Genomic DNA, 16,115 nt, shown 5'->3' with positions numbered 1-16,115 from the left:
ATTGGGAGACGTCTTTGAAGGCGTCCTATAAAAAACCGCGGCCATCTTGTGCATTTGAAACATCGGAATAAAAATTAAAATAAAAAGTTCCTGAAGCAGCGATTGAGGTCGCGAAACAAGACGTGCTTGTCGGAAAATATAACATAGAAAGGAAGAAAGAACAGAGTTGATATATCAAGGAGAGATTTAAAGAAAATTACGGCGTCACGAAGAGATCCTCATATTAGAGAAAAGACTACCAGAAACTTCACGGGCCCAGAGTATGCACCAGCCGGCTGGAGAAGAACAAACTGAATTCAGTTAAGTGCAATTTTAAAGGGACGGAAGTAAAAGATGAATAATTATAGAAAATAGAAAATGAAAGTATTGAGATAAGGGGTCTCCGTGTAAATATTGGAGTCATGATATTTTTATGTAAGATGTGACAGTATGTGTTGATCAAGACCAGCCAATATAATTATTAGCAGTTTCTTGTTGGTAAAACATAAATTTAATTTTTTGAATAAAATTATGACCTATGATAGGAATTAACCCCACAGAATCCCTGGAATCCTTTATATAAAGGTTCTATTTCACCAATTTGGTGTTAGACCAGGGGTGGAGGTATTGAGGTCTATTTGATAAAGAAATCTACTGCAATATTGGAGGTCTGGGTCATTACATACGTTTAACCTTGGAACAAGATAGATATAGAACATTGTATACTACTTACAATGTCAGTAGTTAGAGTAGTAGACTGAGAACTAGGGAAGCCAGGATTCAAATTCAACTGCTGCTTCTTGAATCATGGGTACATTACTTAATCCTTCTTTGCCTCAGGTACTAACTTACCCCACCCCCCACCATTTACAAAGTCATGCTAGCGACTGCCGCATGGCACTACTGACACAACCCATTCATTCCTGAGTCCTGATAGAATTAAAAAATGAACTTGCAGAACTATTGTTAGTAACATGTAATTTATCTTTAAAATCAAGCATGGTACCTGAGATTGAAGGGTGGCCAATGTAGTGCAATATGTTCTACCTTGAAAGCCAAAAAAGTTTTTGCATAATGCAATTTTAGTCAGTCTCATGAGGAACTCCGAGGGGACCTCGTGTGGTCTGGGTCTTTTATCCAATACTTATCTGACAATATCCAACAATTCATCTTGTGGGATCATGGTATATAACGACTTGATGTCGAGTGTAGCCATTAATACTGGTGATGCTGGTAATTTGATCTCTTGTGGAATGTTTAGAAAATGCGTTGTGTCCTTAATATATGAAGCGCCGCTACAGTGGGGGAAATAAGTATTTGATCCCTTGCTGATTTTGTAAGTTTGCCCACTGACAAAGACATGAGCAGCCCATAATTGAAGGGTAGGTTATTGGTAACAGTGAGAGATAGCACATCACAAATTAAATCCGGAAAATCACATTGTGGAAAGTATATGAATTTATTTGCATTCTGCAGAGGGAAATAAGTATTTAATCCCTCTGGCAAACAAGACCTAATACTTGGTGGCAAAACCCTTGTTGGCAAGCACAGCGGTCAGACGTCTTCTGTAGTTGATGATGAGGTTTGCACACATGTCAGGAGGAATTTTGGTCCACTCCTCTTTGCAGATCATCTCTAAATCATTAAGAGTTCTGGGCTGTCGCTTGGCAACTCGCAGCTTCAGCTCCCTCCATAAGTTTTCAATGGGATTAAGGTCTGGTGACTGGCTAGGCCACTCCATGACCCTAATGTGCTTCTTCCTGAGCCACTCCTTTGTTGCCTTGGCTGTATGTTTTGGGTCATTGTCGTGCTGGAAGACCCAGCCACGACCCATTTTTAAGGCCCTGGCGGAGGGAAGGAGGTTGTCACTCAGAATTGTACGGTACATGGCCCCATCCATTCTCCCATTGATGCGGTGAAGTAGTCCTGTGCCCTTAGAAGAGAAACACCCCCAAAACATAACATTTCCACCTCCATGCTTGACAGTGGGGACGGTGTTCTTTGGGTCATAGGCAGCATTTCTCTTCCTCCAAACACGGCGAGTTGAGTTCATGCCAAAGAGCTCAATTTTTGTCTCATCTGACCACAGCACCTTCTCCCAATCACTCTCGGCATCATCCAGGTGTTCACTGGCAAACTTCAGATGGGCCGTCACATGTGCCTTCCGGAGCAGGGGGACCTTGCGGGCACTGCAGGATTGCAATCCGTTATGTCGTAATGTGTTACCAATGGTTTTCGTGGTGACAGTGGTCCCAGCTGCCTTGAGATCATTGACAAGTTCCCCCCTTGTAGTTGTAGGCTGATTTCTAACCTTCCTCATGATCAAGGATACCCCACGAGGTGAGATTTTGCGTGGAGCCCCAGATCTTTGTCGATTGACAGTCATTTTGTACTTCTTCCATTTTCTTACTATGGCACCAACAGTTGTCTCCTTCTCGCCCAGCGTCTTACTGATGGTTTTGTAGCCCATTCCAGCCTTGTGCAGGTGTATGATCTTGTCCCTGACATCCTTAGACAGCTCCTTGCTCTTGGCCATTTTGTAGAGGTTAGAGTCTGACTGATTCACTGAGTCTGTGGACAGGTGTCTTTCATACAGGTGACCATTGCCGACAGCTGTCTGTCATGCAGGTAACGAGTTGATTTGGAGCATCTACCTGGTCTGTAGGGGCCAGATCTCTTACTGGTTGGTGGGGGATCAAATACTTATTTCCCTCTGCAGAATGCAAATAAATTCATATACTTTCCACAATGTGATTTTCCGGATTTAATTTGTGATGTGCTATCTCTCACTGTTACCAATAACCTACCCTTCAATTATGGGCTGCTCATGTCTTTGTCAGTGGGCAAACTTACAAAATCAGCAAGGGATCAAATACTTATTTCCCCCACTGTAAATGCGAAGTCTTGTGGAAATGTATCAACATATATTGATAATGGTTCCAATAAGCAGTGGATTTTCCCCAAGTCCATTTTAATAATGGTCTGTGGACTTTTATGAAGATAGCCAAACATTTTTTACATCCCACTAAGCTAACTGCTGTTACCACATTCTCTGGCAACGAATTCCAGAGTTTAATTACACGTTGGGTGAAGAAATATTTTCTCAGATTCATTTAAGCTGTGAAAATATTTAAATGTATGTATTATATCTTCCTTCTCCCACCTTTCATCCAAATTATACGTACTGATATCATTGTCTGTCCCCATATGCTTTATGATAAAGATGACAGATCAGTTGGTAGCCATGCTCAGGACTGGCTCCATCCTGTGTATATCTTTTTGAAGGTGTGGTCTTCATAACAGTGCTCCAAATAGGTCTCAGAAGAGACATAAACACTCTTACACTGAAGCTGAAAGCATCTCAGGAACCCACTCACATGCTGAAGCAAAAGCGTCTGAGGAACCCACTCACATGCTGACGCTGAAAGCGTCTGAGGAACCCACTCACACACTGAATCTGGAAATGTCTCAGGAACCCATTCACACGTGGAAGCTCAGGAACCTACTCACACGCTGGGGCTGGAAACATTACAGGAATCCACTCACACAAGAAGCTGGAAGCATACAGGAACCAGCTCACACAAGATTCTGAAGGCATCTCAAGAACCCACAAAAGGAAAGAAAACCACTGCAGGTGGCTAATGACGCAAAAGCTCCAAAGTTCCGCAACAGGAAAGTTAAATACCCAGCTAGGGCGGCATCAGCACAGTGTTTGATGTGGCGTGGGAGCGTGCCCGGGTGGGGCCTGCAGGATTTCCGTGATTGTCAGGAAGCATGCCTGCCAGAGCCCAGAGTTAGCAGACGACACCAGCTCAGAGTCACTGTAGGACTGTGACAGTATCCTGCGGATTAGGTAGGTCTCTAGTGGGAGTATGGATGTTGGGAGGCCTGATCTAATGTTGGCCACTTTTGTTTGAAATATTGGGCTAGGTTCATGGCTTTAGGAAGGTCTTCATTTGTGTTTACCATGGTTTGAGTGTCAAGGAGGTTGCTTACTAGGCCGTAGAGCTTTTTTGATGATAAGGTAGCCTGATCCTATGTATGCATCATAGAACTTGTTTGATGAGGTATTTGTAGGCTCTTACTGCTTGTTTCCATATGTCTTTGTTTTCTGTTGTGTTCTCTTTAATCCACTTTCTTTCTAGTTGTCTGCAATGTGTTTTGGTAGTCTGTAGTTCTTCGTTAAACCAGAGAGATGAACAATGAGTATGTTTGTTTTTCAGTTTTACAGGGGCGATTTTGTCTAATATAGCCATGTTCCAAAGGTCCCAGTTTTTAAGGAAGTTTATGTTTCTGGGTTCTAATGGTGGTGTAGGTTGAGTTCTTGTCCCAGAATTCGGTGGCTTTTATCTTACCTCTTGTGGGGACCTTGATGGGCTGTATTTTCACTGTCTTTGTCCCTACTTCTTTCCAGTTTAGGGTGCAAGTAATTTTGTTGTGGTCTGACCAAGATGCGGGTGTCCAAGTGATTCGATAATCTGTGTGTGAATAGGCCTAGTAGGTGACCCTTCCAATGTGTTGAGATCTTGACTGGTTTTGGGATATCCTAGGATGTTAGGAAGTCAAGGACTTCTGGACTATGTGGATCATTTGGATTGTCTAGGTGAATGTTTATGTCGCCTATGAGCAGCACATTAGAGTGGGTGGTGCAAATGTTGGAAATTAATTAGGTAAAGTCATCCCTGGCTTTCACCCAGGTGGTCTATAGAATAGTGTGCAGAAGAGTGTATCCTTAAGGGTAGGATTGCTTCTAATGAACATTAGTATTTCTAGGGACAGAATGAAGAGGGTTGATACCATCTTCACATTTAGGAATGCCTTATAAATGATTGCTAGGCCACCCCCTTTTTTCAAGGTCTGTGTCATGTGTAGTATTTTGTAACCTGGGGGGCATAAGCCATTCAATATAGGGTCATCTTTATTGCACAGCCATGTCTCTGTGATTAGTGGTAGCCCCAGATCTTTTTCTTCCACCCATGCTCTGATGAGTTCCAGTTTGTTGACAACAGAGCGGACATTTATGTAGGCTAATGGGATCGGTATATGGGAGGTGGTGTCATCGGTGTCACATCTGATGCTTATCAACTGGCGTTTAGGGTTCTTTATGTGCTTATGTTGGCGCTTTGGGAGCCTTCCTTTCATAGATTGGTATCCAGTGTTAGGATGTGGGGTGATAAGGGGTACTCTTCCAGTTATGCCTAAGTTGCCAGTTTCTTGTCTGATGTCATTTAGTTGGTACCCTGAGGATGACAGGACAGGGATGAGGTATTATGGCTTGTGTGACCATGCTAGGGTATTAACTGGGTTATTGGTAATGTAAACAAGAAATAACTTTGTGAAGGGAGCATATAGTCCAGACAACTTCAAAGTACTCAGCTTCACTCTAATATTCAATGTAATGCTTCTTAAACAGGACTGAAAAAGGCTTTATCTTCCTTATAGGATCATCAGATCACTGTATGTGCTTCCGTATTGGCTATAGCTGAGCCATGCAATTTTAAAGAGGCACACCGCAATCCTCTTAAATCCTCTCTTTTTCAGTCCTGTTTAAGAAGCATTACGTTGAATATTGGAGTGAAGCTGAGTACTTTGAAGTTGTCTGTACCCAGCTCCATGACAGCAGATTGTGTTCTATCCTCTGACAGCCTTTCCCTGGTTCTGATGTGGGTCTCGGGTGAGTGTGACACCTTTTCTGTTAAGGGCACTGCAGAGTCACATCAGCAATGCATTGTGGTGGGTGTAGGGTATTGGGCTCCATGATTCCACTAGCTTATGTTACATGCTCACAATGTTGGTAGTTGGTAGGCTCTACTCCCATGGTGCTTTTCCCTCTGCTTACTGGGTCAGAGTGTGCCCTGTTTTGTTTCCGGTAGTCCATGAGGTAGTGGCCATTTGTGTAAGACACTTTTAGATCCCTTTCATGTGTTAGCCACGTTACAGCACTTAGTTCTTACCTTGAATGTTGCTGAAAGAGGGCATTGTGCACCATTTTGCCAGCTCGGACCTACTGCTAATCTCAGTACCAGCGAGACTCGTTGCCAGTGGGGCACAACCTCTGATCTGCAGTTAACTGTGAGTAAAGGTGCTTATTCAAATAAAGGACGTTTTCAGCAAGATTAGTCTTCAGGTGTGAACTGCTGTGCCAAGGTTGTACAGCAGCAACAAGTCCTGTCCCTGGAGCACTTTTAGTGGGTACTGCAGTGCACTTCAGGCAGGCAGACCCAGGCCCATCCCCCCCCCCCCCCCCACCTGTAACACATGTGGTGGTAAATGGGAGGCCTCTAAAACCCACTGTACCCACATGTAGTTGCCCCCTTCACCCCTAAGAGCTATGGTAGTGTTGTACATTTGTCCCTCCCACGACCAAATGGCTTGGATTAGGACGTTTCTGAGCTGGGCGTTTTTAGTTTCCATTATCGCTAAAAAACCCCAAAAAAACGACCATCTCAGAAAGGATCAAATCCATGGCATTTGGTCTGTCCAAACCGTATTTTTGAAACGAAAGATGGAAGCCCATCTTTTTCGAAAATACGGTCTGTCCCGCCTCTTCACGTACCCGTTTTCGGACATAGACACCCATGGAGATGGGCGTTTGCGTTCGATTATGCCCCTCTATGCGTTACCTTTCCATTATGATTGATGTTTTGGATATCCAAATTATTGAAGAAGGCAATCATTTTGTAACCACTCTTTGGTGTTCTTTTACTAAGGTGTGATAACAGATTAGAGCATGGTAAATGCTGTGCAGTCCATTGTATAGCTATGGGCCGCTAATTCATTAGCGCACCTTAGTAAAAGGAACCCTTTATCAGTATCCAGTGGAATGTAATAATTCATACACACTGTCAAATTTGTAGTTAGCATGAATGAATTTAACTCTGCCTCAGGAAGTAGCATTAAATGCATCTGCGCTAATTACACTTGTCAGGAACACAAGGTCAGGAGCTTCTCTGAGCTGTAACTGCAGGGAGAATGCTGTACAACCTCCAAGTTACTGCAGTTATCACCAGTGGCATAGGTACGTGGGGCCATGGGGGGCCTGGGCCCCCGTAGATTTGGACCTGGACCCCCCTGATGACAACCCTCTTGACCCCCTCTCCTGCTGCCAACCCGCTGTCACCGTCGCCTACCTTTGCTGGCGGGGGACCCCAACCCCCGCCAGCTGAGGTCCTCTTTTTCCAGCGCAAGGCTTGCGACGGAAGAAGAGGATCTCGGCTGGCGGGGGTTGGAGTCCCCCGCCAGCAAAGGTAGGCGACGGTGGTTTGGTGGCGGGAGGGGGGTCGAGAGGGTCATTCGCAGGGGGGGGGTCAAAGTTGGTGGTGGCGGCGGTGGCAGGGGGGGGTCGGCAATGGCGGGGGGGTCGGCAGCGCCAGGGAGGGGGCTAAAATGTGCCCCCTCACCTCGGGCTCTGGACCCCCCTCCCGCCGATCTGGCTACGCCCCTGATTTTATCACACTCTAGTTTTTTGCATCTAAGGTGCGGAAAGTGGAAAAAGTTACATGTACTTTAGTGAAAGGACCCTTAAGTCTTCTGTTAAAACCTAACAACAACAACAAAAAAATCCTATTATTTTGGAGTTTAGCCAGTGAGACTTTTTCACATCATATAGTAAACACATTTATGTACTGAGCAAGTTTAACCTCTCAATTTTAAAAGCAAGAATCAATAATATAATGACAGTTAAGTGCACAGATGCCTGGATAATTTCAAATGCAGGCATTTAAGTTCCTTAATAACCTCAGCACTCAAACCAAGCAAAATTCTAAATTTATTTGTAGGCAAACCATGCTAATAGTAGCTCAGAATGCTCACAGCATTGTATGACTTATACTAAATTTGGTAGTCATATACAGTGGGCATGGAATTGTGCTTTCTTGATTGCAGGACCGTATGAAGGGGTCCAGCTGATATTAGAGTACTATCTGATACCACTGTTTTAAAGAAGTAGTTGAAGAGTCACTTGTTTTGTTTAACATGTGGCATATTTAATTTTGTTTAACATATGGCAGGTTGATGGGATGGATATTGCATGGCATGCTAATTGCAGCAAATTATGTTTTATTTGATATGTTTTTTTATGTTATTGAGTTTAATTATTTGTTTGTATATTGTTTATATCATTTTTAGCTTTCTTTATTTTGATTTCTGATTACTTCTGTTTCTGGGATCTCCAGTACATCTGTGAAGTCTCTCTCTCCTGTCTTTTTCACGTCCTTCCATCTTGGATATTGATCTTTTTCTTTCAGCTTTCTTCCACTTATTTTTCTTTCTTTCTATCCACTCAGATTTCACTCTGCCTTCTTACTATCCAGCCCAGTCCCCTCCTTTTTACTCCAACTACCTACAGCTTTTCAGTCCTCGCCCCAGTCCTCCCATTTCCCACTTCTCTCCTTCCCCAGCCCATAATTCCCCAGTCTTTTACTAACACCCCTTTCTCTCTCCCCCCATGTCCAACATGTCTCTTCTCAATCCAGTGCTTTTTCTCCCTCTCCCACCATCCAACCTCTTACCTCAGTCTGTCCTGTGTCTCTCCCCTCTCTTGCCCTCTCCTTATACTCTTGTGCCCAGCATTTCTCCCCATCCCCCACATTCATCATCTCCTCTCTCTCCTTGTTCTTCTGAGTCCATCTTCTACCTCCCCGCCATCTCTCTATGCTCCTCGCCCTGATGTACTGCATATCTCCTCCATTTCCTTATGCCACCTTCACTATCGCTAGCATTTCTCCTCTGTCTCCATAGTCCACTGATCCATGTCCTTCATCTCCCTATTTCCCACAATGTCCAGCATTTCCCCTCCATCTCCTTAACCCTTATCTCTTTGTCTAGCATCTTCCCAGGCCCCCCTCTCTATGTCCAGCAGCCCCTTCCATCCTCCTATTCCTCCCTGTCCTGCATATCCATCTCCTTAATCTTCCTCATCCCCATGTTGTGCACCTCCTGCCTCTCTTTCCTTCCCCTCCAATATTGTTCCTGCATTGCTGCTCCATTCTCCTGTTCCCACATTTTCATTACTGACCCATCCATCGCCGTACACACTGCCACCTTCATCAGTACTACTGCAGCATCGCCACAGGGCAACAGCCATGATGGCAATAAAAATACAATAAACATGGGTCTTTACACCTGAGGTGATTCTCAAAGGCCATGTCAGTCGTGCCCCCTCTGATGTGACTGGGTAGGACCAACAGGACTTCAAGGAACACCTCAGTTGTAGAGGACCCATGTTTATTGTATTTTTAATTGCCAAAGGCCTGTGTAGATGCTATGACTTTGGTGGTGAGGGATGAAGCAGAGGGAAAGCTGTTGGAGAAACACTGCCTCCTGCTGCTTCTCAGTGACCTGCAATGCCACTTAAGTCATCAGGCCACCACTGCCAGCTTTGAAAAACAAACAAAAATCCCAGACAGCATCATAGCAGGGCTGGGGACTCATTCTCTTGAAGGCCCTGATCATACACCATGGGTGTTGTGTGATTCTTTTTTTTTTACCTCTTGCTTCTTGCCTACCTCTGATGCTGCATAATGTTTCTCCTCTCTTCCTTTCAGAAACTGCCGTTCAGCATCATTGATGGTGTCTGTTGCTTTTATCTGCCACCATATTCTCTTTTTCTGTGCTTTGATGTTAGAAATGTTACCACATTTCTTTACTGTAATTCCATTTTCCAATATAAATTTAAGATCATGAAATTTCATGAAAAAAAAATTGGAGGAATCGGGAGATTGAAAGTTGAACACTGCTTACTTCCTGATAATAGTGGTAGGGATTGTATCACCAGGCTCAGAGAAGTCTCTGAGATAGGCCCCAAAAGCCCTTCTCTGTAGAGAAGACCTCTTAAAATTCTCTCACATTTCCACCCAACAGTCACATAGAATTCTACAGGCCAGTGGTTCCCAAACCTGGTCCTGGAGGCCAGGAGCGACGCCAGACCTGACATTTTGAGGGGGGGGGGGGGGCAGAGTTAACATGGGAATGGACTAGGCATATAGGCGTGAGTAGTGCTTGGTGTACTCCTAGAGTGCACTTGATAATAGATTTCTAAGTAAACAGTCTGTTCTGCATGAACAAACCACATACACACTTATGGAAACCTTGAAAACACTGACTTTTTAAAATGAAGTTGCATTATCCCATAACTTAGAACTTTACCATTATAATAGACTTGAGTCTAGTCAACCTCTCAACACACATCAAAGTATCCTGGAAAATAATTACTGCAGTGGCACATATCTCTCAACTTTACATTATAAGAAATGCCTTATTAAAGCTGTATTAATAAAATAAGTCTTGTCCCTTTCTCTGGTTCTACTGCTTTCTCTCTTTTATGAAGCTTACATTAACCAGTGTAAATCCCTGGAGTTCCTGACAGTGTTCCTTCCACCAGGGGCGTAGGCTGACCTCGGCGGAAGGGGGGTCCAGAGCCCAAGGTGGGGGGGGCACATTTTAGCCCGCCGACCACCCCACCGCCACTGACCCTCCCCCACCACTTTCAACTCCCCTCTGCTGCCACCGCCGCTGACGATGACCCTCCCCCGCTACTTTTGACCCCACCGGGGGTGGAAGGCAGGGGCGTAGGTGGGGCCACGGGGGCAGGGACTCCCACAGATTTAGTCCTGGCCCCCTCTACTTTCGACCCCCTCCACTTTCAACCCGCCGCCACCGCCGCAAGGTACCTTTGCTGGTGGGGGTCTCCAACCCCCACCAGCCTTAGTCTTCAGCGCCAGTCTCCGGCGCGTTCGCTGATCTGTGCAGTGAGTCCTGACGTCCTGCACGGGTTTCACTTAAAGGAATGTGCAGGATGTACCGGACGTCAGGACTCACAGCACAGATCAGTGAACGCACCGGAGACTGGCGCTGAAGAAGACTAAGGCTGGCGGGGATTGGAGACCCCCACCAGCAAAGGTACCTTGCGGCGGTGGCGGCGGGTTGAAAGTGGAGGGGGTCGAAAGTAGAGGGGGCCAGGACTAAATCTGTGGGAGTCCCTGCCCCCGTGGCCCCACCTACGCCCCTGCCTTCCACCCCCTTCTCCTTACGAAAGAGCAGACTAATAAAGAATTATCTTCCAAATTAATTTGTGAAGTAACACTAAATCCTGCAAAGAAGCTTCTCAGAGCCTATGTGGCAAACTTAACAGCACCAGTTCAGAACACAGAAATATCAGTAACTGTACCTTTAAAAAGGCAGCAGTGAATGTATAGAACTGCAATATGCTTCCTATTGGAAAAGCCAGACAATTCAGACTCCTATGGATCCACGCACAAATTACATGCCAGTAAGAAGCTAAAGAAAGCAGATCTCATTCAAATGACCTGTACTGGCTGCTGTCTGAAACAGGACTCTGGACTTAATGGACCTGTGATCTGTCCCGGCTTAGTATTTCTCATGTTATTATGCTGCATCCACAGGTGACATGTGTAAGGGTGGCATCAGTGCATGTTCCATTATGCTGTGTTTGTAAATTCTTTTTATTGATTTGTAGACTCAGCAAGATATACAGCAACAGAGATCTGGCATTAGCAGCCAGCAGGATTAAAGCCAATGTTAACATATTAATCAAAGGAGGAATTCACTTTAATATCCAGATTGTAGTGAATGGAGCTCTGAAGATTTCCACTGGGGATATGCACAGGGAAAACATTTTACTTCATGTTTGGGTTTTTTTTTCATTTTTCCCCTAATTTTTAGATATTTTTTCAGTTCATTTCACACATTCATTTTAATCTAAATATTGTCATGTACATTAAAAGCTTTTTAAAATGTGTTAATTAATTTAACATATGTTAATTTGTAGGTTAATATACATTAAAAGGTGCTCATTTTCAAAGTAACCTACGTAACTTTGTAAGTCTATGTGGTCCTTTTACAAAGTGGTGGTAAGCCCAACGCGGGCTTACCGCTCGCTAAAAGGGAAGTATCGCTGGGCTACCGCAGCAGCCTGGCGGTAGTTCCCAACCCCAGTGCGTGTCATATCCGGCGCAAAAAAATATTTTTATTTTTGTAGTGCCGGTGTGTACTGCCAGGTTAGCGCAGGAGCCCTTCCCGCCACCTCAATGGGTGGCGGTAAGTGCTCCCCACTGAAATGGCTGCATGGCAAGTGCTTCACTTGCCACACTGCCATTTCCTGAAAAAAAGAAAGACCTGCCTTTTACCCATCAAAAACACATGCTGACGCCAGTGCAGGCCCCCTTTTGCCGCAGCTTCATAAAAGGGTGGAGGAGTGGCCTAGTGGTTAGGGTGGTGGACTTTGGTCCTGAGGAACTGAGTTCAATTCCCACTTCAGGCACATGTAGCTCCTTGTGATTCTGGCTAAGTCACTTAACCCTCTATTACCCCATGTAAGCCACACTGAGGCTGCCATGAGTGGGAAAGCACAGGGTACAAATGTAACAAAAAAAGGGGGGCCCTATGTCTTTTGAAAATTAGCCTCTAAATCTATTTAGTGGCCCTTTTACTAAGCTGCGGTAAGCACTAGCAGGTGCTAACCACAGCTTAAAATGACGTACTGCCGGGTGCTTGGAGGCATCCCGTGGTACTTTTGACATGTGTACGCACTACTGTTGTGCTAAAAAATAAAATTTATTTTTTCACCCAGGGGGTGTGTCTGCACTAATCAGCGCAGCTACACTACTGCACGCTAACTGATTAGCGCAGGATTAGCAAATGAGCCCTTACCGCCTACAAAATAGGTCGAGGTAAGGGCTCACATGCTAATTTTTGTTAGTGGCTGCATGCTAAGGGTAACAGTAGTGCATGCCCATTAAATCAGAAAATGGAAAATCAGCCATTTTCTTGTCACGAGATGGTCTTAGCGTGCGGGAAAGACCTGCGTAAGTGCTTGCTAAGGCCGATTTTTGCTGTAGCTTTGTAAAATGGTCCTGTTTACGAAACTGTACTAGTGATTCCTGGTGTGGGAATACCGACAAAGCCCATTCACTTTGAAATGGCTTCTTCAGCATTGCTGCATAGGAAACACTAGTGTGGTTTGGTAAAAGAGGCCCTACATTTTTTAAGGCATTTTAACCACCTGCATGCACACTAACCAATGCACGTTCATAGTTCACTTATGATATAGAACAGGCATTCTTAACCGGATCCCTATAGACGTCAAGGGGTCCGTGAATTTGGATGGGAAATTTTACAATTATGTTTTCACTAACCTCTAAATGAAATGTGGAAATGCAATGTAGCTTTTCATTCAATGATGAATGTAGACAACAATGTAATTTATGTTTTCTAGATTCCAAAAATGTTCAGTAGGTCTCACAATCTAAACTAATTATTCTCCTAAAAAGGCAAAACCAGAACACATTTGGTTGTGTGAAATACCTTTTTCTCTAAAAGTGTGCAATTGATAGTGGTCAACAGTTTGCATTTCAAAGCTTCTGTTGTACCTAAATATCCATACAAGACGTTCATCCTATGATTCTAGAAGAATCCAATGAACTCCATTGTGTTTGGTCGCTGTGAATTTTTTTCCCCCTTCTCTGCTTTTTTCTGAGAAGAGGTCCATAGGTTTCAGCAGACGCTCAAAAGGGTCCATGGCCCAAAAGGGTTAAGAACCCCTGGAATAAAATTTGCTCCAACTGTTTGCTCTTGTCCACTAATGCCCAATTAATTATGCAAACAACCCCTCCACAGAGATACACATCACAGAAGTGTCAAGGCAGCAACATAGCAAACCATTTCTTGTCTACTGTGATCTATTGTCAGCGAGGATGGATGATATTACCATGTCTGTGATCTCAGCGCAGCTGAGGATAAGTAGGAGGACTTAATAAAGCTTCAATCATGTGTCTCTTAGGGAATGAATTTAAAAACAGAAAAGAAAAGGAGGAGGCTTGTGATTTTGCTATTTCCAGTTGAATTGTTAAGTAAATTATTTTCTTAGGAACACTACCTAAAAAGAAAGCCTCTTCCTGAATAATAACATCATGAGTCTTTATTAAGTATATAGAAACGTATATATATATATGCCACCATTAGGTTGCACAGAAACAATTCTGCTACTAATATTCAAAAAATGGAAGGAATAAGCCTCAAAAAGCTCCACATTTAATTCAAAGAGTCCAAAATTATTATAAAAGTATTGCCTTACTGGGACAGACCAAAGCATGAAGCCCAGCATCCAGTTTCTAACAGTGGCCAATCCAGGCACACAAGTACCTGGCAAGATCCCCCAAAAGTATAATACATTTTTTTGCTGCTTATCCTAGAAATATACCTCCTAATTGTTTAAGTAGAATTTATTCAGCATATGCAATCAGCATAGTGTTGTTAAAGCAGGGGAGTCTCATAAGTTGCTAGGGTTTAAATTCAATTCTTATAACCTTGTTTGCGACAGTTGTAATCATCGGCTCACCCTACCAACCACCTTCGCTGCTATTTTTTTATGTAATTTTTTATAGATTTTATCTTTTTTTGTTACTCTGCCAATGCATGATGTGTGGTTATGCGTAATATTGCATACACATTAGGAGCTTCACAGTAAGACAGTCTAATACTATGACAAGGCTGTAGACATATTCAAAACATAGCTTGACTTAGCTTTTGAGTTCCGCACTTCAAATCACTTTGTAGACAGAGCAGGAAAGCTGGAGCTGCAGTTCAGTGCAAAGAAGGCCAAGTGCATGACATCAGACAGTTTGAAAGTGGACCTGCTAATCTGTGGTGAGCCAATAGACTAGGTGAAATAATTTAAATATCTCCACTAATCACTGCCTATTCCAGACCTGTGCTAAAAGAGCATAAGTTAGTGGTAAGATAACTCATCTTAATGGTAGCCCATGTTGATATACTAATATTCTATCATGGAATCTTAGAATCCAGGGGCTAATATGTTAAATTCAGACTGCCCAAAACACAGCAGCCAGATTAATTTATGGTAAATCCAAATTCGATAGTGCTAAATCTCTTCAAGAGAAACTGCATTGGCTTCCAATTAAGGAGCGAATCACCTTCAAAATATGTACCCTAGTTCACAAAATTCTTTACGAAGAAGCCCCAAGATACATGACCAACTCAATTAACCTACCATCCAGGAATACATCCAGATTATCCCGTTCATACTTAAACCTTCATTACCCTAGCTGCAACGGCCTCAAATATAAATCCACTTATGCTTCCACCTCCTCCTTTATAATACACAACTATGGAATGCACTGCCAAAAGCTGTAAAAACTATTCACAATCATCTTAATTTCAGGAAATCACTCAAGACCAGCTATTCGGAAAGGCCTACCCCAAGGATCCAACATACGTCCCTACATCCTGCAACACAGCAAATTAATGGACCATTTTGGACACTCTTACCCTTCCCTCCTTTTTCCCTGTATACCCTGTTCTTTTGATGCTTCCTGATCACTACACTGTATTGTATTTATATTTACCGGATTGGCGATTGCCTCTACGGGTTGATGTAAGCCACATTGAGCCTGCAAATAGGTGGGAAAATGTGGGGTACAAATGTGGAGGAGTGGCCTAGTGGTTAGGGTGGTGGACTTTGGTCCTGAGGAACTGAGTTTGATTCCCACTTCGGGCACAGGCAGCACCTTGTGACTCTGGGCAAGTCACTAGACTCTCCATTTGCCCATGTAAGCCGCATTGAGCCTGCCATGAGTGGAAAAGCGCGGGGTACAAATGTAACAAAAAAATAAATCTGACTTCTAACTTTCTTGTGGGTCTGTCCTTTACTGAATGCTTATGGTGTTCCTTTCTACCTATAATTTTTTAACTTGCATTTTAATTATACACTGCTCTTGATGTACTTGGTATTAAGGGCGGTATATTAAATCTCAAATAAACCATAAACTCCTAATGTGGAAATCACTGTTTACTAACTGCTAAGATGCTGCATTAACTTAATAACTGTTTGCCTATGTTAACGTAGCTCAATGAATAGGGGTCTTAATGTTTAAATCTAAGATGTAATGTTTTTCAGATGAGCGTGAAGTTGTACAGAAGAAGACATTCACAAAATGGGTGAACTCTCATCTTGCTCGTGTGACGTGTCGGATCTCTGACCTTTACATGGACCTGCGAGATGGGCGGATGCTGATTAAATTGTTGGAAGTTCTTTCAGGAGAGCAGTTGGTATGGTTATCTCTTCCTCTAATAACTTATTCTATTGATTTCTCTCTGTT

General features: G+C 43.5%; 1 protein-coding gene across 2 annotated transcripts in view; it reads left to right on the top strand.

Moving 5' to 3' along the window:
* SPTB (spectrin beta, erythrocytic) overlaps nucleotides 1–16,115 on the top strand; it is a 239,980-nt gene that overhangs the window by 70,654 nt on the left and 153,211 nt on the right. For both annotated transcript variants that reach the window (XM_030214005.1, XM_030214006.1), the window contains exon 3: nucleotides 15,914–16,065. In XM_030214005.1, the coding sequence (XP_030069865.1) occupies nucleotides 15,914–16,065 (152 nt within the window). The remainder of the gene's footprint in view (nucleotides 1–15,913; nucleotides 16,066–16,115) is intronic.

This window comes from Microcaecilia unicolor, chromosome 9 (assembly GCF_901765095.1).
Source record: "Microcaecilia unicolor chromosome 9, aMicUni1.1, whole genome shotgun sequence".
NCBI classification, from domain to species: Eukaryota; Metazoa; Chordata; class Amphibia; order Gymnophiona; family Siphonopidae; genus Microcaecilia; species Microcaecilia unicolor.
The sequence above is the reverse complement of the archived record's forward strand: the minus strand, read 5'-3'. Positions and strand labels throughout refer to the sequence as shown.